This window comes from Crinia signifera, chromosome 4, assembly GCF_055691185.1.
Source record: "Crinia signifera chromosome 4, ASM5569118v1, whole genome shotgun sequence".
NCBI classification, from domain to species: Eukaryota; Metazoa; Chordata; class Amphibia; order Anura; family Myobatrachidae; genus Crinia; species Crinia signifera.
In genome coordinates, this window is record NC_139220.1 from 182576839 (window position 1) to 182600750 (window position 23912).

The 23912-nt window shown below is 42.6% G+C and overlaps 1 protein-coding gene across 4 annotated transcripts in view; it reads left to right on the plus strand.

Moving 5' to 3' along the window:
• Positions 1-1453: 1453 nt before the first annotated feature.
• SEPHS1 (selenophosphate synthetase 1) overlaps positions 1454-23912 on the plus strand; it is a 106638-nt gene continuing 84179 nt past the window's right edge. The window contains exons 1-2 of one of the 4 annotated variants that reach the window (XM_083183119.1): positions 1454-1563; positions 16552-16808. In XM_083183119.1, coding sequence (XP_083039245.1) covers positions 16616-16808 — 193 coding nt within the window. In that variant the 5' untranslated portion in view covers positions 1454-1563; positions 16552-16615. The other 3 variants (XM_083183118.1, XM_083183120.1, XM_083183121.1) reach the window with 3 other exon arrangements.

Consider the following 23912-nt stretch of genomic DNA (forward strand, 5'->3'; position numbering starts at 1 on the left):
GCGATAATAGCCGCTGCCCCGACAACATCACAGAGCACTGCAGGTCTGCGGCTATTTTAAATCTCGAGGCAGCTCCTGATTGGCTGCCAGTGCCGGACCATGTGAGCTGATGCGAGATTTCAAATAGCGCAGACATGCTCTGACAGCTATAGGATACAGCCGCTGGGGTGGGCTGCGCTGCCGCTGATAGTTTCTTCAGTTCTCTGCCTGGCTGCCAGCCTCACCACTCCCCCTGCCTGGCCTTGCTGCTCAACCATGCCTGGCCTCACTGCTCCCCCTGCCTGGCCTCACCGCTCCCCCTGCCTTGCCTCACTGCTCCCTCTGCCTGGAGGAGCATGTAACCCCTGGCAGAGCATGTAACCCCTGGCATAGTGAACGAACCCCCCTGGCACAGAGCTTGCAATCCCTGACATCAACCTTGAAATATGAAACCCTTGGATCAAGAACTAAACCCGTAGCAATGGACTGTAGGTAAGCACAGCAGCACTTATATGTAATAGACTTTATATAATGGGCATTATAGTGTATGGCATAATGTGTAATGGGCATTATAGCATGTGGTATACTATGTAATGGGTGTGTGACATGTAATCGGCATTACAGTGAATTTTTTGGCCGCGTGTCTTCGGTGCGCACTGTCCATGTTATCCCTACTTTAGAAATAAATCCTTGCATAACGAGTAATGGGCATAATGTGTAATGGGCATCACGGTGTGGCATAACGTGTAATGGGCATTACTGTGTGTGATGTAACATGTAACTAGCATTATGGTGTGCACACTCAAGAATGAGTTCACAAAGGTAAAAAAAAAAACACATAAGGTGGGTGAAGGGGCAGGGGGCGGGGCAGTGGGTGTGTCAAGGGGCGGGCCACTGTCCAGGAATCTCTCAACACAAAGGTGGTAACCCTATTATCAATGGCTATCCAACACACAGCTTGGCAGCCATTGATGATGATGATGATGATGATTACCATGCATTACTGTGTGTGGTACAAATCTTGTACTGTGTACCATACCAGCAGGATATATTATCAGTTTCTGGGGGTACAGTGTGTATTACAATTATATGATTTCCTTCCATTCAAATGAAGTGGGTAATGTCAGCGTATCTAAATATATTTTGGGGTAAAAGATAAAAAAGTTCCCTGACCCCTGTTATAGAGGAATAATTATGTATGCATGTGTGTATGTATATATATAAATATAACATAACGCAGACAGAACCAGTGGTGTACGATACCAATAGCTAGTACTGAGTAGCAGGGACTTTATTTGAAATATGGCAATATCCTTGTAAATGAAAGAACATTTAATAGCTGTGAGGCTCAGGTGGTGATGCCTGGTGGCTGTGGCACGTACAGTATGAGGGGGGTGCTGCTGTGTACAATGGAAACACGCCAGCAGCGCCCCATCCCACCCCGTGCACATGCTGCTGTCGCTGCTTCTGGGTGCTATAATAAAAGCATGAGTGAGTGTGTGCGTGTGTGTGCAGGGCTCGGGCCGCGCGGTGCATTGTGGGTGTGCGGGACGGAGGCTGCGGAGGGAGGCGGATGGAGAGCCGGTAAGTGAGGGGGAGGGAGGAGGAGCAGAGGAATCACAGGGGAGGGCGCCCGCCACCACCGCTTAAAGGGGAACCGTTAAATAAGAAATATAGATCCGGTGAGTAGAGCCGCGTCACCACCTCGTGTGATCCGTCTGGCCGGCTGGTGAGGCACCGGGGGTGGGGGAGCAGGCCTGGCCGCCTTAAGGGCCGGGAAGACTGGCAGCGGCGGGGTTAATGCAAGCCAGCTGCCGACATCTTCACTGCCGCTTGCCTGCACCGAAGGCCTGGGAGACAGGGTATGCCTGTCCGGCCGACCTGCTGTCTCCCTGCGCCTTTAAGACGGGTTGGGAGGAGGGAGCAGCCCGGGGCCTGGGGCCCAGAGCCATAACAAATGGCTAGAGCGTACATGCTATGCAGCCTATTGTATACAGTGCATGCAGCATCCATAGGTCCCGGGCATGTGTCCTGTGCACACCTTGTATGTTCCTAACATGATCTCTCAGTGCTCAGCCAGCATCCCAGCAACAGTGTCACTCAGGCAGATGCAAGTGCTATCCCTGTGCCCACAGTGTACACACTTCTGTCTCCTTACATCCTTTGTCGCCTTAACGGGGTCGTATACTTCTCAGTATCTCTTATTAAAAGTGTGCTCTCCGTTTAATGTCTGCATTTAACCCGTTCTATACCCCCTCAATTAATAGCAATGTTTCAGTATAATGAATTGTATGCGTCCTTAATTGAAGACTTCTTTCCTTTGTTCTTGCATTGTTCCAGTGATCTTTGACATTATTTATAGACAGTATGTTGTATTCACAAGTGTGCTTCTTATAATGTAACATTACCATCTTTAATGTACCTATTAGTGGACAGTTTTCCCCTAGCCTATATATATGATTTGTGGTTTATATTTATGGGTCCTGTGACCTGGGGTAACCTTGTTTAGGGTTACCATAAGGTCACCACTACTGAGGAAATTAACTTCTACTACTCATATTTACTTTGTGGGTAACAAATGATGTAAAACAAATATATAATTAGTCTTGGCTAAGCTTCAATGTTTAAATATCTGCATTTTTTTGTATAGTAGTTAAGATTAATATAAATTAAGATACAGTATGACTTGGAAATGGTTGAACATTTGAATGTAGTAACAAATTTAGCTAATTGGCACTTGCAATAGGTGAGTTCTGTTGCTAAAATACTGTGACATCCACAGATGCCCACATGTTGATTGTCTTTTAGTTATGCGGATAGCCATCTACAACTGTCATTCGCTGTGGTTGATAAAGCTAAAACATTGGTGACATTTTATGTGTAAATGCTCAAATTGGCATCGTGTGGTGTCTGTTTAAAACAAAATAATAACGGAACCTGTTTGGTTAGGGTTTGTGGCATCTGATATGTCATTGACTAGTTTTGTTGGTTTCTTTAGCCCAGCTCTCGCCTACAATTGTCTGTGTTTTGCTGCTTTATTTATTTACTTAGTTTCTTATATAGCGCAGCATATTCTGTTGCACTTTACAATTGGAAACAACGGTAATAAAACAAACTGGGTAGAAACAAACCGACATAGATGTAGGAGGGCAGGAAGCTTACGAAAATTGAAGGGTGTCCCTGATTATGGCACAAATCCTAATGTGCGCAGTAGTCCTCTCATAGCAGGATACAATTACACCTTTCCTCAGAAATACACTTTTTTTAAAGTAATTTTTATCCATTTATTAGGTACTTATATGTTAGTTGGGCGCCCACTATAGTTAGTAGGCTCATACCCTCACTATCCATGTCCGCGTGGAGCTGATTTTGTATAGTGTGGCGAGCTTAGCGAGCCCCACGAGGGGATGCGTAAAATGAAGCAAATAGCTTAGTGGGTGCCCAACTAACATATAAGTACCGTATTTTATTTGTTTGCAATGCATTGCAATTGGAAGGAAAACCATACTCATGCACACAGGTGGTTCTGCATAGATATTGTTACATTTGTGCATAACGATGATTGCAAAAGTTCCGTCTGACTGAACTGAAACTGGTACAATATTGCAGGGGCTAGTATTCACAGCTGGAGGATGAGTTTGTGATTGTATACGGCCGTAAGGTCGACACCTGAAATAGGTTGACATGCCTAAAGTTGACACAAGCATTAGGTCAATAAGTTGACATGGTTTTTTCACTTTTTTTTTTTTTCTCAAGCTGAAATGTGCCGACAGGCGGTATTTCATGCCCTGCCATCCACTAGGGTGCGGAGGGAGAACAGTGTGCCAAGGGTAGTGAGGCACAGCGCCTGAAGCATGGCGAGCACAGCGGTGCACTTTGACGGTCTCCATGATGACTGTCGGCATTCAGTATAAAAAAATAAAAAACCAATGTCGAACTTTTGACTGTTGACCTAATGTTTGTCGACATTCCATCCATGTCGACCTGTTTCAGATGTCAACCTAGGCCATGTTGACCTTCAGTGGTGGAGGTGTGCACAATATTAAATGTCTAAAGCAAACTTAGGGTGAGATTTCATAGGATGAGAGATTCAGAAAGTGAGAGATTTGGTAAGAAATATCCAGTTTTTTTAAAGTGACAATCATTTACACTGCAAAATCAATCTGGTTTAGCAGTGTAAATGATTGCCCCTTTAAAAAAAAATGGAGATTTCTTACCAAATCTCTCACTTTCTCTCATCCTATTAAATCTCACCCAGCGTGTTTCTAAAGCGATAAATAATTTATTAAGTATTCAAATTATCTTAATAATAAACTAATAGATAAACTAAATACTTTCATTATGTTGCAAACTGTAAGCCCAAAATGAAAGCATTATTTGAAAATCCATAACTTATAGGGATGTTGTTATTTATTATCCTTTATTTATATGTCGCCACAAAGGATCTGCAGTGCCCAATTACAGAGTACATAAACAAATAAGTAAAACCGTGACTTAAGACACTTCCACTGGGGCGATGGGTACATGATGCTGAGCCAGCTACCTGAGCACACATTGCTGCACCTGTGATGTGCGATCTGTGCTGAGCAGTGTTTTTCCTTTGCTTCTAGACAAAACACTGCAATCTAAGCAGGATAGTGTATACACTGTCTATTCTCTGCAGGTGATGGCGACATGCGGGTCCGCGCATTGCCAATGCTATAGGGTGTACACTTGGATCGATCCATGCTTCATTGCTAAGCGATCTAGTCAAATCACTTAAATCTCCCCATGTGTATGCACCATTATAATAGAGGACACTAAATTAAGTATCAGCGAGGCAGAAAATCGCAGGATTTGGTGCCATCAAAGATGGTCTAAGTAAGAGAAGGGTAAAGCTTATGGCTGACTTGTGATGATAGGTAGAGAAGAAATGCAAAAGGCAAGTCAGATGGTGGCATAGGCACAAGAATCGGTAGCAGGGGGAAAAGGCAATAATGCCACTGTATAGGTCATTGGTACGGCCTCATCTGGAATATTGTGTTCAGTTCTGGAGGGGCTGGGCTCATTAGGTCGACCATAGGAAGGTTGAGAGGCCTTAGGTTGACACGGTCATTAGGTCGACATGGGTTTTTAACTTTGATTTTTTTTGTCCCTAATGTCGACATCAGTGCACTGTGTGCCCTCACATGGCTTGCGTTCGGGCACAGTGATTTGATGTGCTTGGCACACTATTATGTTGCACCCCCTAGTGGATGGTAGGGCATGAAATACCTCCTGTCAGCACAAAAAGCGGGCAACCAATCTGAATCTACTTCTACCTCTTACCTCTATGGGGTATATTCAATTAGTCGTCTTGTCTGCAGTTTCTGACTGTTTCAGGTTGGAAGGGGTTCCGATCTATTCAATGCTAGCTGCTTTTTTTCCGAGAGTTCAGAATGCTACGTCCTATCAGAAACCAGGTGGCTTGGCGGAGTAGCCGCAGATCCACCTGCTTTTGATGTAAACACGGCCAAATACGGCCCTAATTGAATATATACCTGTGTCTGTTTGTCACTACCCAGTTTGTTTTATCACTGATTCCTATTATAAAGCGCAACGGAAAACTGTAAATGTATGAAATAAATCTACTGCTTTTTTGCACCATCTAGAACAGGCATGTCCAAACTATGGCCCTCCAGCTGTTGTGAAACTACAAGGCCCATCATGCCTTGCCACAGTTTTGCTATTAGGGAATGCTAAAACTATGGCAAGGCATGCTGGGATATGTAGTTTCACAACAGCTGGAGGGTTGCAGTTTGGACAAGCCTGATTTAGAAGATACTAGAATCTGATTGGTTGCTATGGCCAACATCCCATCCTAGTAAATTTACCTCTCAACATTTGGAAAAATAAAAAAGCACTCATTCAACTTGGGGTGCATAAAGAAACAAATAGTTGTTTTTGGTTTTCTATTGGGCCTCCAAATCAACTATTTGTGACTTTATGCACCCCAAATTTAATAATAAAAGTACAGTTATCATTTGTGGTAAACTAATTATTGGACTAATTAAGCTATTTAGGTAACTTCCAATTCTCTAATTTGACATTGGAGATGGGGGTTTCTTTCTGCACAGTGTCCTGGCATTTTCATTTTAAAACTAAAATGTTTCCCTACCACCTCTATTTTGCACATTTCAGTTTGCAGCTCAAGAGGCTTCGATCTGAATTGTGTTTCCCTGGCTGCTTGCACACCCAACGGGAGCAACAATTGAATTGCTTTATCTAAGGACCCATACACATTATGCAATATTGTACATGATTGTAACGGTTTAGTTCAGTACAATATAGTATAATGTTTACACATGATTTGTCATAACATGTGCACTCCCGTGCATCTTATAAGACGTCGTCTGAAAGTCCTGCATGCAGTCTTGATGATGAGATATTGGGGGTTGCTCTGCACATATTGTATAGTGCAGGAGTTCCCAAACCTTCCTTTTTTTTCTTTTTCTTTAAACACGGCACCTTAGAGCAGTGGTTCTCAACCTCGGTCCTCAAGGACCCCCAACAGTGCATGTTTTCCAGGTCTCCACACAGAATAACAGGTGAAATAATTCGCTCCACCTGTGGTCATTTAAATGTGTCTGGGTATAATGAGGGCACTATTGGGGGTCCTTGAGGACCAATGTTGAGAACCACTGCCTTCGAGAATCAGAATTTTTTTCACAGCACCCCCCCCCCCCAAAAAAAAATAATAATAATCAAGTAGGTTGGGTTTATATTTTTATGGTCAATTATGTGGTAAAGGGCAGGATTTGCTTCTGCTTGTACACATTTTATGATTGGCAGTCACCAGCACTGGTTTTGCCCATAATAATTATCCATAGATAATTTGAATTGGTCCTGGACCACCAACCTGGGGCACCCCTGCAAGTGTCCCAAGTAGCCACGGCACACAGTTTGGGAACCACTGGTATAGTGTGAATTATGCAACATAAGATATCGTATAGTGTGTACATAAAGCTGGGCATACTCTAGGTGTCATCTCAGAGAAGTCACCCACGATCTGCCCTTGACTGCACGATTGCATGTGGTCCTTTTGCATGCGATATATCACAGGAAATCCAAGCCTGCCCAGCTCAAAGCAGACTAGCAGATTGCTTCTGCTGCTGCTGGTGCAACTTGCAGGTTCCAAAACGATGTGCCTGGGACTGTGCATCACATCTGACCTGCTGTCAGTCACATGCAATATGGACACTTTTCATGTGAATATTCTTTGCAATCGCATAAAAAGTGACCAAAATGCATGTAAATCGCCCTAGTATAAAGAGAAATTGTGTACAATATCTTATCAAATCCTGTTGTTCTAATGTATAGTGTTCATTCTAGCACCCGCCATATTTGAAAACCCTCTTCCCTGCCTGGGGTGTCGCTGTTTGCTGTAGTGCTTCTAGCACAGTGTAGTCTGTATATCAGCACTGATATGCAAACCAGACCAGTGCTAGAAACACCACAGCAGACAGCAACACCCCAAGCAGTGAAGAGGAACTGCATGGGTTTTCAAATATGGCGGCTGCTAGAATGAACACTAGTATACATAGTGTAATGACACCTTTTGTCAATCAGATTATGATCTGGTCAGATATACATGAAAGTTGCACTGGTGAATGAATACAAGGCACATGCAACTAACAGGGTTCTTATGGGGCATACACACGTAGCGATGTCAGGCCATTTCATGAGCGATCTCACTTCATCACTCAAAAAATGCCCCCACATTGCTCCATGTGTAGGGGCATAGTGATATCAAGTTAATTGCTGGGGTCAGGGCCAGTGTTCTTACCAGAGAACACTGGCCCTGACTGATCGCTGAGCACACAGTGGTGGCACACCGCTGTGTGCTGAACGTTCTTGCTGAGCGATCTAGCATCATTCAAAACTCTCAGCAGGGCCGCTGCATGTGTAGGCCCCATTATAGAGTAATACTTTTTGGCTGAAATTTTAAATGAAATGGGTGGAAAATGTTTTAGTGGCAGCCAGGTGAACAATTGACTCATCCCCCTGTTAAATTAGCCATTCTTTCCCATAACAAAATCAAAGAACATAATTTAACAAGAACGGCTTATTCCTATTTACATATTTAATTGTGTCAGTTGCGGTAACTGTTCATTACTGGCATAGTACTTTGAAAGCAGTGTTGATTTATAGAATGAGTCAATTATGCTTCATGTAACTCTTTTATTGGCCTATTTATCGTCAGTTATGCCATTTAAAATATGTGTAATTGTCTGTTTCTGCATATTTTAGGGCAGAATGAAGTATACCGGCTTAGATATTTTGTGCTTTTTGACTGCCAGCCTTCGCATCAACTGTAGCCATAGTTTTTATGTGGGGACAGTATTTAACAAGATCAGCTAAGCGGGGTTATTTTTAAATTGATACATTTGAGCGAAAGAAGAATCTTGTGGTGCCATGATATTCAATACGAATTCTTAAGGTTTGTTGAATATTTATAATTTTTTATTTGATCATTTTTATCATTCCCATTATAGTTGGGGTTAGCTGCTAAAACAGTCCAAACTAATGGGTGTGATGCAAAAAATCCTGTTTAAGCGCTCAAACAGGTGACTTTTTGAGACCTGAAATGATGTTAGCGCATCTGCTGCTAGAACAATTGAATACCACTAGCATACGTGCATGGATTCGGGGACGGGTGGTAACAATTGTGATAAACCTTAAGACGGCTGAGAAGTGAGGTAGCAGTTAGCTGATGATCTCTTTTTATTGCAATATCTTAAGGTTGCCATACATGAACGATGTTGTCAACAATATGATCTTGTTAATGATTTCCCTTGAACTTCTGAACAATCCCAGACAAATGATATTGTGTATACACATGAAAGTATTGTAGAAATGATACATTTGCCACAGCAAATAGTTAATTTTTTTTTTTTGGTACCAAAAAAACGCACAACTCATCATAAAGACTTGGGGAAAATGGAGGAGGGGAGCGGGCAGGCAAAATGGTGCCAAATTGTTTGTCAGCCATGACATGGTTCATCATACCTACACACAAAATGATGTGTAGAACAGGTCATAATCTTTCTGCAACCATGACTACAAACCACGGGTGCGAGCATTGCATAGTTATACACACGGACAGTTCTTAAACATTATGTCGTTCCTATTGGATGGAAATGGTGTTTAAAATATCTTACCAAATGTGTGGCTACCTTAATAACTTGCATTTGTACTGCATGCTGCTTTTATACTATTGCTGCATCTATTGCTAAATTTGGGAGCTGTTCTGTACTGAAAATCACAAATCCGATAAAATCCTATTGATACAGTTGGTATACATTATTTTTATTTAAGTCGGTGGTTTAGTTTTAACCCCTTCCTGACACAGCATGTTTTTGCCTTCCTGACAGAGCCCTTTTTTTCAAATCTGACATGTCTCACTTAAGTGGGGATAACTTTTTTTTGCTTTTACTTATCCCAGTGATTTTGAGATTGTTTTTTTGTGACACATTGTACTTCAAGTTAGTGGTAAATTTTCGTCGATACAGTCTGTGTTTTTTTGTGAAAAATACCAAAATGTCGGAAAATGGAAAATTTAGCAATTTGCAAAATGTTAAATTTTCTGCTTGTGAGACAAATAATCATACCACTCAAAATAGTTAATAACTAACATAGACCATATGTCTACTTTATGTTTCCATCATTATTTCAACTTCCTTTTAATTTTTTTGGACACTAGGAGGCTTACAATATGAATAGCAAATTCTCAAATTTTCAAGAAAATTTCAAACACTGATTTTTTTAGGGACCAGTTCAGTTCTGATGTGACTTTGAGGTACTTGTATGTGAGACACCCCCATAAATGATGCCATTTCAAAAACTGCACCCCTCACAGTATTCAAAACAGCATTTTGGAAGTTTGTTAACCCTTTAGGTGTTTCACAGGAATTAAAACAAAGTGTAGGTGAAATTTCAAAATTTCATTTTTTTTGCAGATTTTCAATTTTAATACATTTTTCTAAGGAACACAGTAGATTTTACGAGAGAAATGTGACTAAAAATTGATTCCCCCAATTCTTTTGTTTTCATAAATATCCTATATGTGGCCCTAGTGTGCACGTTGACCAAACCACAGGCTTCATAATAGAAGGAGCACCTACTTGATTTTGGAGCCTCCTTTTTATGAGATTATTTTTTAGGCACCATGTAGGTTTTTAGGCACCATAAGATGCTAAAAGTTAGGAACCCCCCCACAAGTGACCCCATTTTGCAAACTACACCCCTCAGGGAATTCATCTAGGGGTATAGTGTACATTTCAAACCCCCAGGGGTTTCACCAATTGTGGTACAACTGGGCAGTGAAAATGAAAAATTACATTTTTTACACAAAAATGCAGTTCTGGCTCAAAATTTTTCATTTTCACAAGGAATGAAGGAGACAAAGCACCCCAAAATCTGTGCCCCAATTTCTCCCGAGTACGGCAATGCCTCACATGTGACCAAAAAATACCAGTTGGGTGCATGGCAGGACTCAGAAGGGAAGGAGTGATTTTTGGATTTTGCAGCTCAGATTCTGGTGGAATTTTGGTGGGTGCTATGTCGCATTAGCAAGACCCCCAAAGCACCAATACAGTGGAAGCCCCCCACAAGTGACCCCATTTTGCAAACTACCCCCCTCAGGGAATTCATCTAGGGGTATAGTGTACATTTCAACCCCCCAGGGGTTTCACCAATTTTGATACAACTGGGCTGTGCAAATGAAAAATTACATTTTTTTACACAAAAATGCAGTTCTGGCTCAAAATTTTTCATTTTCATAAGGTATGAAGGAAAAAAAGCACCCCAAAATCTGTGCCCCAATTTCTCCCGAGTATGGCAATGCCTCATATGTGACCAAAAAATACCAGTTGGGTGCATGGCAGGACTCAGAAGGGAAGGAGTGATTTTTGGTGGTGGAATGAATGGTGGGTGCTATGTCGCATTAGCAAGACCCCTGAAGCACCCATACAGTGGAACCCCCCCACAAGTGACCCCATTTTGCAAACTACACCCTTCAGGGAATTCATCTAGGGGTATAGTGTACATTTCAAACCCCCAGGGGTTTCACCAATTTTGATACAACTGGGCTGTGCAAATGAAAAATTACATTTTTTTACACAAAAATGCAGATCTGGCTCAAAAGTTTTCATTTTCACAAGGAATGAAGGAGATAAAGCACCCCAAAATCTGTGCCCCAATTTCTCCCGAGTACGGCAATGCCTCATATGTGACCAAAAAATACCAGTTGGGTGCATGGCAGGACTCAGAAGGGAAGGAGTGATATTTGGTGGTGGAATGAATGGTGGGGGAGGGGGGCTGGCGCTGCGGCTGGTGGGGGGTGGGAGGGGTGCTGGCGCTTCGGCTGCCGGGTGGGTGGGAGGAGGGGGGGCTGCCGGGTGGGAGGGGGGGGGGGGGCTGGCGATCGGTGGTGATCGGTGCTGTACTTAACAGCACCGATCACCACCGATCACTGTGTTACCGAGCGGCTTAGCCGCCGGTGACACAGAAAACGCTGCAATTGGCTGTTCACATTTGAACAGCCAATCGCAGCGATCGGCGGCGAGGGGGGATGTCTGCTGTCAGGGACAGCAGACATCTCCAAACTGTCACCGCGTCTATAGACGCGGTGACAGTTCAAAGCCATGACGTATATATACGTCAACGGTCGGGAAGTACCTCCCGACCATGACGTATATATACGTCATATGTCTGGAATATCTATCTGTCTATATATATATATATGTGTGTGTGTGTGTGTGTGTGTGTGTGTGTGTGTGTATATATATATATATATATATATATATATATATATATATATATATGTGTGTATATATATATATATATATATATATATATATATATATATGTGTGTATATATATATATATATATATATATATATATGTGTGTATATATATATATATATATATATATATATATATATATATATATATATAGATAGATTTCATTTTATACATTTTTTAAGACTTTTACATGCATGGGGGTTGGAGCTGGGGGGGAGCGCTGCGGCTGCTTCTTGCTGACAGGGAGCGAGGGAGGGAGAGCGGCTGCCGGAGGGAGAGCAGCTGCCGGGCGGGTGGGAGGGAGGGAGAGCGGCTGCCGGGCGGGTGGGAGGGAGAGCTGCGGATCGGTGGTGATCGGTGCCAGCACCGATCACCGCCGATCCCTGTGTTACCGAGCGGCTTAGCCGTCGGTAACACAGAAATAGCTGTGATTGGCTGTTCACATTTGAACAGCCAATCACAGCGATCGCCGACCGGTGGGGGCATCCCTGCCCCCCCCCCCGGGCGGCGAGGGGGGATGTCTGCTGTCAGGGACAGCATACATCTCCAAACTGTCACCGCGTCTATAGACGCGGTGACAGTTAGAAGCCATGACGTACATGTATGCCATGTGTCGGGAAGTACCTCCCGGCCATGACGTACATGTACGTCAAATGTCGGGAAGGGGTTAAAGGAATTCCAAACCTCTGATTAATGTGTTTGAACTGGGCATACAGTCTTGCAACTATTAATAAATATATTGAATATTTCTAGTTTCCGTTTTTTCTTTTAAGCCATACCTTATATGAGCAGGATAACAAAATAAACAGTACAAAGCTGGTCTCTGGACACAAGTTTAGCTGTTGCAGGACTGCTTCATATTAAAGGCAACTAAAATAAACAAATCTGGCTGAGAATATAAATATCTTTAAAAAAAAAAATTATATAGAAAGCTAAAAAGAACCGTCATGTATATAGCTAACCTTGGGAGTATAAACCAATACATTATAATCCGAATGTGGACAGTAAAGTTGTGCTGAAAAGCCTACACTTTATTGGTCCATCCAAGTTTTAGAAAAGCTGGTGTAGGTTATTTCTATACCTTACTACCAAATTATTAAAGTTTTTTTGGTACTTGCTTCCTAGCAGGGTGCCCGTTGGGTCCCATCACATACCTTAACTTAAGGTATGCGATGGGACCCAGCTTTCCTGACAATGGAAAAATCGGGTCCATCCCATGCCATTATAATGGCATGTGATGCGACCAATGCGATGGACCCGATTTTACATAGGAACCAATGTTAAACATCCCCCCCCCCCCATACCCGACTTTTGATTGTATAGCCACCCAGATGGGTAATTTGTATGTCAAATGCCCCCCCCCCCCCTTTGTTAAAGCCACCCCACGATGAACGCACACCCGAAGCGTGGCGAGCGGCGGCGGTACGTGTCCTCTGACCTTTTCATACCCCCACTATCCACGTCGGCGTGGAGTTGATTTTATATAGTGTGGCGAGGGGACGCGTAATACGTCTGAAGTAATGCGCGTGCGCTTGCCACGCTTCGGGTTCACATTGATCGTGGCGTTTACAATGGGGGGGCATACAATGAAAAATGGGGTCTGGGGGGCATTTAACATTGGAGCCAATGTAAAATCGGGTCTCAGAGACCATTTAACATTGGTTCCAATGTAAAAAATTGGGTCGGTCGCATTGCATGCGATTTGGTTGCATGCGATGCAATTGACCCGATTTTTGCGACTCGATTGCATACAATTAAAATCGGTGGCGCTGTGCTAGGAAACAAGTACCGTTTTTTTTTCCACAGAAACCCAGAGGCTACTCTGTTGAATTGCTGTGAAGGGGAATTGATCGGAATCCACAGGATTTTATGATTGCAAATGATTACTAGACCTTTTTTCTTTCTTCTTCAGGAATTGGTCAGTGCTGACATACTCCCTGGCTATAGCAGATTTAAGTAATATAGACTGTTTCATTTGTTTTTACATTTTTATTTTTTTATTTTATACATTGGCAATATTTTATTGTATCCTACAGTGCACAGAAAAGGAAAGCTATTTATATAGAAAGTAAGCTCTCAAGAGTAGGACCCTCTTCTATCATGTGCTTTTTTTCCCCCCCTCTTACTTAAACACCATCTTCGACCACACACGATCCTGTAGTTTTTCTGGTAACTTTATACTACTTTCAGTGTTGGCTGATGCAGCTCTGTTTACATTCCCTGTTCTTGTCCTATATTGTTTTTAACTGTAAAGCCCTGTACACACGGGGCAAGTTCTGCTAGCCAGCATGCTGAGCAATGCAGGCTAGGGAAATCTACCTTGTGCTTCTCGGCGGCTAGTTGGCTCTTACACATGTATCGATGTGTGTATGGGTGATCCAGTGTTCTTTGGTTAGAACACTGGCAATCTGACTAGATCTTGACTGCAATGTAGTTAAGTTCTAGTCAGGTGATGGCAACATTGCGGAACCGTGCATCCCTGTTGCTCATGGGCATGCTCACTGAGCGCTCCATGCTTAATTTCTAAGCAATCTTGACAGATCACTAAATAGCTATCGAAATGGTTAAAATCGCCCTGTGTGTATGCCTCCTTAGTCTCTGTTCCCAGTTTTTGCCTTTTTATTTATGTACACTGTAACTGGTCATTGCAGATCCCTTAAATAAATAAAGGCTATTAACTGTTGATGTAATGCTATAGCCATATTTCCACACATTCTCTAGTGTTCAGTCAGGACAACTGACCTAGGCTTGTGTGCTCAAAAAGGGCATGGTCCTGTGACATGCCCCCTTTTTCAATCAGTCCAAGGGCATTTCACAAGACCAAGCCCTTTCTTTGGCCAACAGCATGTGTCCTCCTGACTTAACTCCTGAAGGTTCTGGGCTGCTTCCAGGCACTGACTGCACTATGCATAGATAAGGCTGGACGCTGCAGACCACAGAAGAGAAGGTAGGACCACTCCTGAAAAGTGGGTCTGTTCTACTGAAAGGTGCACAGTTGGGAGATATGCTTTAGCTGTGTGGTGTATTATAAATAGGGGGCTGCTTATTCAGTGTAATATTTTAAAATTCTGCTATCTGGAGATACATGGGGCTTTGTTTGCATCTTTGGTCAGAGGAAAATCAAGCCCTAACGTATGTTAGCAGATATTTCTGCATTCAAGTGAAGACCGTCAGAAAAGAGGTGACATGGGCTCTTATTCTGGTTGCCTTGCGAGTCCCCAGACGCCACTCTCAAGTCACTTAGATTTGCGTGCACCCTCGACGGGCAGCTGACATCAGCCCCCGCTTCACTTGCTGATTTCCATGGGAATGCCCATGAAACATTGGGTGTTCCCATGGGTGAATCCCTGGCCCACTGCCCCATGCCTCCTGCCGCAGTCTTGGGTGCGTGTGCCTGGCGAACAGTAGGTTTGCCGTAGCTACATGTACCTAGCGCATGCACATGTGCAGAAATGCACATTTCAAAAATGCTTTGCTCGCATGTGACGCTGTCAATCAGAATAAACCCCAGAGTGCATAGCGGGGAAGAAGCAAGTTCCCCTTGAAGCAGAGTGCATCCATAAGGACAGGGAGCTTTGTCACCCCCTTAAAACAGCCTATCAGGAACACTAGTGAATACAAACTACACACTGCTAAGGCCTTGGCGGGAGATTAACCCAAATCCTTGGTCCTGAGGGGCAGTTCTGCTAGTCATTACACCAACTGTGCATGTTGAGCTGAATGTTGATTACATATCCATTCCATTTGATATTTGGCACAAATAAGTCTTTCATTAAGAGCCTTTGCATGTGCTGTTGTGTTTATTGACCAGTGGAAATGTTCACCTATTTCTGATCAGATCATAATCTGATTGACCTTGCCAGTGGTGGATTATAATAGGGGAATTTAGGGCAGTTGTTTTGGACCTAGCGCTGTAAGAGTCCAATTGTTCACTTTGTGTTATGCAAGTAGTATATCTGTAAAAGGAACATTTGTAGTGTTTACTTACGGTATATTCCGATGAACTTGGAGAGTGTCTTGCTGGTTATTGTAACGTCATATGTATATTTATAAGATAATCTGCAGTTCATATTAAAACTTGTTGGGGAACGCAATTGGTATAAAGGAGTGGGGGGGGTTTCACTTGTACAGGATAGACCAGGGCTGGGCAACACCGGCCCTCCAGATGTTAATGAACTACACATCCCAGGATGCTTTGCATTAGTTTCAGCATGGCCACATAGCAAAACTAATGCAAAGCATCCTGGGATGTGTAGTTCACTAACATCTGGAGGGCCGGTGTTGCCCAGCCCTGGGATAGACAGATGTGCTATTCCAGAACAACACATTGGGGGTTATTTTGGTTCAATCTTTCTGACAAATTCCTTCTTAGATGGACAAAACCATGTGCACTGCAGGTGGGACAGATGTTACTTGTGCAGAGAGAGTTAGATTTGGGTGGGGTTTTACTTCAAAGTGAGATCTATATTGCAGTGTAAAAATAAAGCAGTCCGTACTTTCCCTGCACAGAAACAAAATAACTCCCAAATCTAAACCTACCCAGGTCCTAGCCGTGTTCTACCAAGGACATGGGTAGAAGTCCTGTGTAAAGGAACACGGCGTGTCCCATTTACACCGCCTCTGACCCGCTGAAGACCCGGGCGGCGGTGTAAAAGTGGTTTAATTTTGTAAAGATTTCTGCCATTTTACAACATAATCCTTGTTTTAATATCAATGTAATCAATTCAATTTCTTTCTTTCACTGTCTAGGTTCATCCAAAAAGGACTTGTTAATTTAACAACACAAACTGGGAAAATACTGTAACTGCTGAACATGTCTGTCCGGGAGTCCTTCAATCCAGAGAGTTATGAGCTTGATAAAAGTTTCCGGCTGACGCGCTTTGCAGAACTCAAAGGCACAGGTTGCAAAGTTCCTCAAGATGTTTTACAAAAACTGCTGGAGTCCTTACAGGAAAACCACTTCCAGGAAGATGAGCAGTTTCTGGGAGCAGTTATGCCAAGACTAGGTGAGTGCTTATGTGCTTTCTTTCTCATTGATAATTCTTGTATCAGTTTAAGAACTTTCATATTTATAGAGCTGTATACAGTGTTTTTATCCAGGCCCAATACTTGGTACCTGACTAAAGGGGGGATATATGTGTGTCTATCTATATCTATATATCATGGCCGTGCCGATAATGACACTGTCATGGAGCGTAATTCTCCCCCATAATGACAGTTCATACATGTATCCCACTGTTTTCCACAATTCCATTTGCACCACATATTATGTGACTGGCATAAAGTTTGTCCCACTACATATGTGCACAAGTAGAATAGAGCGTGTTTTTTTGTGTGCTTGAAAAGGAAGGGTTGTGCATGTTTAGCACTGTAGGAGCGTTAAAACACAAGTAAACTACACTCTATTGGGTACATTTACTAAAATGAGAGTTCTAATAAAGATGAGATTTTGCCTATAGCAACCAATCCGATTCTACTTCTTATCTAGCACCTTATAGAAGAAGATTGGTTGCTATGGGCAACATCCCATCATCAATAGAACTCCCATCTTAGTAAATGTACTCCGGTACTTGTTTCCTAGAACGGCCACAACGATTTAGATCGTTGTGGTCGTAAGATAAAAAATCGGATCGATCGCATCGCATGCGATTTGGTCGCATACGATGCGACCGATCCGATCGACCGATTTTTCACCCGATTTTTTTTTTTTTTCACCTCATTAATTTCAATTGCCCCCACAAATGTTACTAAGTGGGCTAGACCCCACGATAGACGTCAACCCGAAGCGTGGCGAGCGCAGCGAGCCCGCGAGGGGCGGCGGTGCGCGTCCTCCGACCTTTTCATTCCCCTACTATCCACTAGGGCGTGGAGTGAGAATAGAATAGTGTGGCGAGCGCAGCGAGCCACCGAGCCCGAAGCGTGGCGAGCGCAGCGAGCCCCGCGAGGGGACGCGTCTAACTTCACAGGTATACGCGTCCCCTCGCGGGGCTCGCTGCGCTCGCCACGCTTCGGGCTCGGTGGCTCGCTGCGCTCGCCACACTATTCTATTCTCACTCCACGCCCTAGTGGATAGTAGGGGAATGAAAAGGTCGGAGGACGCGCACCGCCGCCCCTCGCGGGCTCGCTGCGCTCGCCACGCTTCGGGTTGACGTCTATCGTGGGGTCATGGCGGGCACATAAAAAATGTGAAATGGGTCATATTGGCCCATTTCACCTTTTTTAACAATTTTCCCTATGTGAGATGGACTTAATCAAGTCCATCTCATCTTGTGCCATTATAATGGCACAAGACCGACAAGATCCTCCCGATTTCAATGTTAAAAGATTTTTTAACATTGAAGTCTATGGAAAAATCGGGTCAATCGGTCGGTCGCATCGCGGCCGATTTTAATTGGTCGCGACCGACCGATTGACCCGATTTCTGTCAATCAAAGTCAAAAAAGTGTAAAAAATCGGCCACATCGTGAGGATCGTGTCCCTTAATTAAGAGCCACGATCACTCACGATTGTGGCCGTTCTAGGAAACAAGTACCTGTACTCCTATGATTTCTTATGCTCTTTACTTACAGGCTTTCAGTGTGTCATGATTGGTGCCCACTCGCAGCAGCGGGGAGAGCATTAGTGGTTTCTGACCATAGGCCTTGAGCTCATGCTCTGTGTTCTGTTTGCTGGTCCACTCTGTGTACACTTCAACAACTGCAGCCCTCCGTGCAATCATTTGGCTAATGCTCTAGACATCCTACTTAAGCATAATCTATGCAGTATCTACTTTGCATAAAATCGCTGGTGGTCATAATAATTTGGATACTCAATGTATATTTAGCTATGAATTAAGCCCTACATATTTATTGCAGAAAATGTATTTGTTGTTCAATTTTTGACTGCAGAAATACCGTGATACCTATAAATGAAATTTGTTTATATAAAATGGCAAGAACCTTTGTAATAGTTGACAATCCTATCTAATGCTGGGTACACACCTACAGATGTATCTGTCCAATCTATCTGGTGGTTAAAAAAATGTGGCAATGTATGGGAGCATATGACACTCAACCGTTTGCTCCCAAATGCTGGAAACCAAACAATAGTAATTCAGATAAATTGGTTAAAATCGTTTAATTTATCACAGGGGACCTCAAACTATTTTGTTCTGGGACCCCATCAGACAACAAAAATAATTACGGGACCCCAGAAAGTTACTGCAGAAGGTTATCACATCACATGTGTGGTCAGCAGACAGCACATACATGGCAGCATTGTGGAGGCACAAAATGATGGGAGGAGTCTGAAGTAACACAATTCAACAGATGTTTCAGACTCCTTGAATCACTGACTGAGATTAGAAAAGTCATCAGCCTGATGGTCAGCAACATGGAGTCGCGACCCCATCCTGAGAAGGTCGGGACCCAGTTTGGGGTCAGGACCCACAGTTTGAGAACCGCTGAATTGTCAAATTAAACCGAACAATAATTTTTATCCATTTTCCAGTGTTTGGGAGCAATTGATCAATTGTCATTTTCTCCCATACATTTCCATATTTTTTGATCCCACCAGACAGATTGGATAGAAATCTTTGTGTGTGTACCCAGCTTTAGTGGTTTTCTTCTCCAGTCATCACATACCACACAGTAGATTGTGATTAATCATTCACAGGTGAGTTCATCTGTATTGCTGGATCAGTAATTATCGAACCTGCTTCTGTTGAACAAAATCTTCAAACTTTTGGGGGTGCTTGACCACTGTTAACAATCGCTGATCTACTGAGCGGTATTTAATGCCCTGAGGGCAAGCTATTGGCACATAGAAGTGCCGATAGCTCGCCGTCAGGGTACTCCCCGAATCTGGTTCACTCGCCATTTGCCTCATTGCTTGTTTCCCGAGGCGAGTGTGGCCATTAAAATGGCAAAGCTTGCCACAAAATGTGGTGGACTCGCTGCATTTGTGGCGAACCTTGCCATTTAAGGGGATCCTCGCTGGCCTCTCATGGCAAGGATTCATCCCTTACATTGAATACAATAAGGGGGTTTAACGGCGAGGACTGCCTATTTTTGCCAAGGAAAACTCGTCCTTGCTGTACAAACCCCCTTGCCAGTGGCATTAAATACCGCTAATTGTATCTGAACATAGCCTTACCATACTATCAATAAAGACTGGGACACTCATGAATTACACAGGTTCTATGGCTTACTAAAACCAGGTGACAAGCTGGCTTGAAGTTTGCTAGCCACAGAACCTGTGTAATTCAGAAGTTTCCCAGATTAAAGTGATAGTATGGTAAACCTTAATATTTTACACAGCAAATTGATCCACAAGTGCAGGATATCACTCATATTAATGAAAAATAATCAAATTTATCAAAGTAATCGCAGATTTAAACAAGCCTGGTTTAGCATTTATTACAGTTGGCTTTTTAAATCCATCAATTATAGTTTATAAACATCGACCACTTTGATAAACCACTTCTTTATCAATTTTTCTCTAGGAGTTATATCAAAACACATATTGGAATTGGGAGTGACTGACCTGGTGACATTGATTTGTTTACATATATGTAATAGAAAAAGGCCTCAAGTCGGTTTAAATATTTTAATGTAGTAAATTCAGTTGCATGTGAGTTTTTAAAGCTCCTGGGATAGAAAATAAATGTGTGTGTGTGTATGTATGTGTATATATGTGTGTATATATATATATATATATATATATATATATATATATATATATATATATATATATATATATATATATATATATATATATATATATATATATATACCGTGTTTCCCCGATAATAAGACACTGTCTTATTTTTTTTAAACCAAAAAAAAACACCATAGGCCTTATTTTCAGGGGAGGTCTTATTTTAAACATGCCCCTGTCCTCATTTTAAACATGCCCCAGTGCACCTTTTAAACATGCCCCAGTGCTCCTTTTAAACAGGCCTCAGGCCCCAGACCGCCATCTTTGACATGCCCCAAACCCCCTTGATGTGGTACACATGCCCCTGTCCTCCTTGTAAACATGCCCCCAGTGCTCCTTGTAAACATGCCCCCAGTGCTCCTTGTAAACATGCCCCAGTGCTCCTTGTAAACATGCCCCCAGTTAAAGAGAGGGAACGTACCGTAGCCTCCTTTACACACCTCTCCTCCTCTCTGTCTCATCAACGCCAGCGCTCCGTGCTCTGCTGCAGCCGCCGCGTGAAGTGCGCGGCGACGTCACGCGGCTCCCGCAATGCATCCCTGGGACCGGGAGCAAAGCGGCATCTGTAGAACCCGGAGGTCTCTAAATACCTCAGAGGTATGTATATATATATATATGTGTGTGTATAAAAAAAAAAAAATATATATATATATATATATATATATATATATATATATATATATATATATATATATTTTTTTTTTTATAGTATTTTTCTAATACAGATGTAGTGATTTTTTCAATTACTAAGCCAGTTTCTATGCCTGCATCCACTCTTGAGTACTGTATATTGCATACTTATAATATATATTGTGCTCATGTGCCTTTGTAACCTAGCATTGTTTACACTCCTGTGACATGCACACTTTGCATGCACCCATCAGTTGCTGCTTTTTTTGGTTTAATATGTTTAGTGTGGAATGCTGCCCCGGCTGATAGATTGAATGCATGGTGGAACGCAAACCTCTACGAGGAGGTTATTTTGCTCTATTGTGGCTAACCCCCTATGATATCGGCGGTCTTGTTGTTCGCATTATTATATTTAATATGATGGCTTAGTTGTCATGATAATGGTGGCCTTTGTGAGTGTTCTAGATCTGTGCATTCCACCAGGCAGAAATTATTTCTGAACCCTCCCTTCCTGGCAGCAGATCTGATTAGGATGGATATAACTATAAAATCTCAGGGCAATACTTGATTACAAAAAGGTTTACATTTTTTTTTTCCCACAGAAAGATGGGCCAACTGGTTGGAACAATATTGTCCTAGTATGGCCAGCTTCGGATCACATATGCAATCCAACCTGCATGAGAGTCCAAATAAAATTATGTTAGGGTGCCAGTAAATGTTGCATTTATTCTGTGGTTCTTGGGTGTCTTACTTTTAAAAGAAGTATGCATGCTCCAAGACTTTTGAATGTACTACACTGCTTCAACCACCACAGATCATTGCAGTGACTGCCATATAATAGAGAAAACATCAGTGAGCACCCTGTCAAACAGCAAGCCTTTGTGAGTGCCATATCTCCCCCAAAAAATAAATAACCCCAAAAAAACAAAATATACCTTTATCTTTTTGCAGCTTCATAGTCTTTATTCAGCAGCTTGTCAGGCCAGTCAGGTCTAGGCTGTGAGTGCGGAGGGAGGAGTTATTTAATGGTGCGGGATGTGCAGCTTATTTCTGTGGCTGGGCCTCCCCAACTGGCACCTGCTTTTTCCACAAGCGGCACCAGAGCCCTCTAGCTGAGCACAATAAAAAGTATTTTTCTTTTACAGTACTTGGCATAGTAACATTTTGAATTTGTGGCATAAGGCTTTATGCATGTGGGAAGTTTAAAATACAACAAATTGGATCCATTAGACATTCAATTTGACTGTGCAATTAAATGAAAGTTTATATAACATTTAAGTATATACTGTATGTGGTATATGTGCTGAAGAAGTAATCTCCGAGCTTCAGCATGATCAGATTGTAGAGCAATATCTGAAGGTGCTGACTCTGTATTATTAACATTTGACATTTATTTAGTGCCAGCATATTCTTTTGTGGGCGTTTTTTTTTCTTTTAGTTGAAGTTGAAATCTGATGCTTCTGAATCAGTGTCAAAATGGAGGCAAATTTGACCTTTTTTTTTTAAAATAAAGTATTTTTATTATACAGGTCATAAGTACAGAGCAGAACATTAACTCAAGCAATATACAAGAATAAAAGTCACGTAGAGTCTAGAAATACATGCCAGATTGTATATTGAGTTTTCATACAATATTATCAAGTTACATGTTTATTTAGAATGAAATAAAGTATCAATTCAATAAAGAATAGTGATGTCCCTGTTCTGTTCTAGCTGGTTATCAGTGTTTCAATTTTCTGAATTATATATTAGAGTATAGAAAAGAAAAGGAACAAGAAAGAGAAAGTAAAAGAACATTAGTCATGCATTGGTATACATAGTAGAGGGTTTCATCTCGCTCAGGGCGGCGTATCTATGCAATATCTTAGGTTGAGCAGTCATTGTGTGTACATTGTGACTATTAGTATCCATATATAAGATCACCATATAATACTGTTGCGTCAAGGGTGTGAGGAGTGCGGAGACTCTATCCACCTGCCCCAGATCTTTTCAAATTTAGGTAAGGTGCCCCGAGACATGTAGACATATCTTTCATGTTGTACAGTGGTCTTGACTAGAGCCCTCCACTCCGCCAGCGGAGGTCCCGAGCTTGCCATCCAATGCCTAGCTATGACGACTTTAGCTAGGGAGCATAAGTTAGTCACATATTGTCCCTCCAAATTGTTCAGAGGGGCGTTTTCCTTGCTTCCCAATATACACAATTTAGGCGTCAGGACCCGCTCAGGGATCCCAGTTGATGATATTGTCGATTTGACCGCCACCCAAAAAGCGCCAATCAGGGGGCAGTCCCCGAGGAGATGCCAAAGATTTCCCTGTGGGGAATTACCTTTTGGGCAGTCTGGAGAGGCTCGTCCACCAAATTTAACCATAGTACACGGTGTTAAGTATGTTCTATGTAGAATAAATAGCTGGACTTGTTGGAATCTTGCGGACACCGTGGCGTGTCTTGGTGATGCCAGGGCCTCCTCCCATTCCTCCTCCTCAAAACCACCCACATCGGCCTCCCACCTAGCCCTCAGAGCGGGCAGTGAATCCCTGTGCATAAAGGAGAGCAAAAATGAGTATGCTAGAGAGATAGTTTTAACCTGTCCCAAGTTATTAAGAAATATTTTTGCCGGGGAGGGTAGCAGGACCGGGGAAACGCCACTGAACTGAGTGTTTAGAGCGTGCCGTAGCTGCAAGTACCTGAAGAAATACACCTGGGATAGTCCGTACTCCTCCTTCAGCTGTTGAAAGGACTTTAGCACAGCTGCCTCATATAGCTGCCCAATCGTCACCACTCC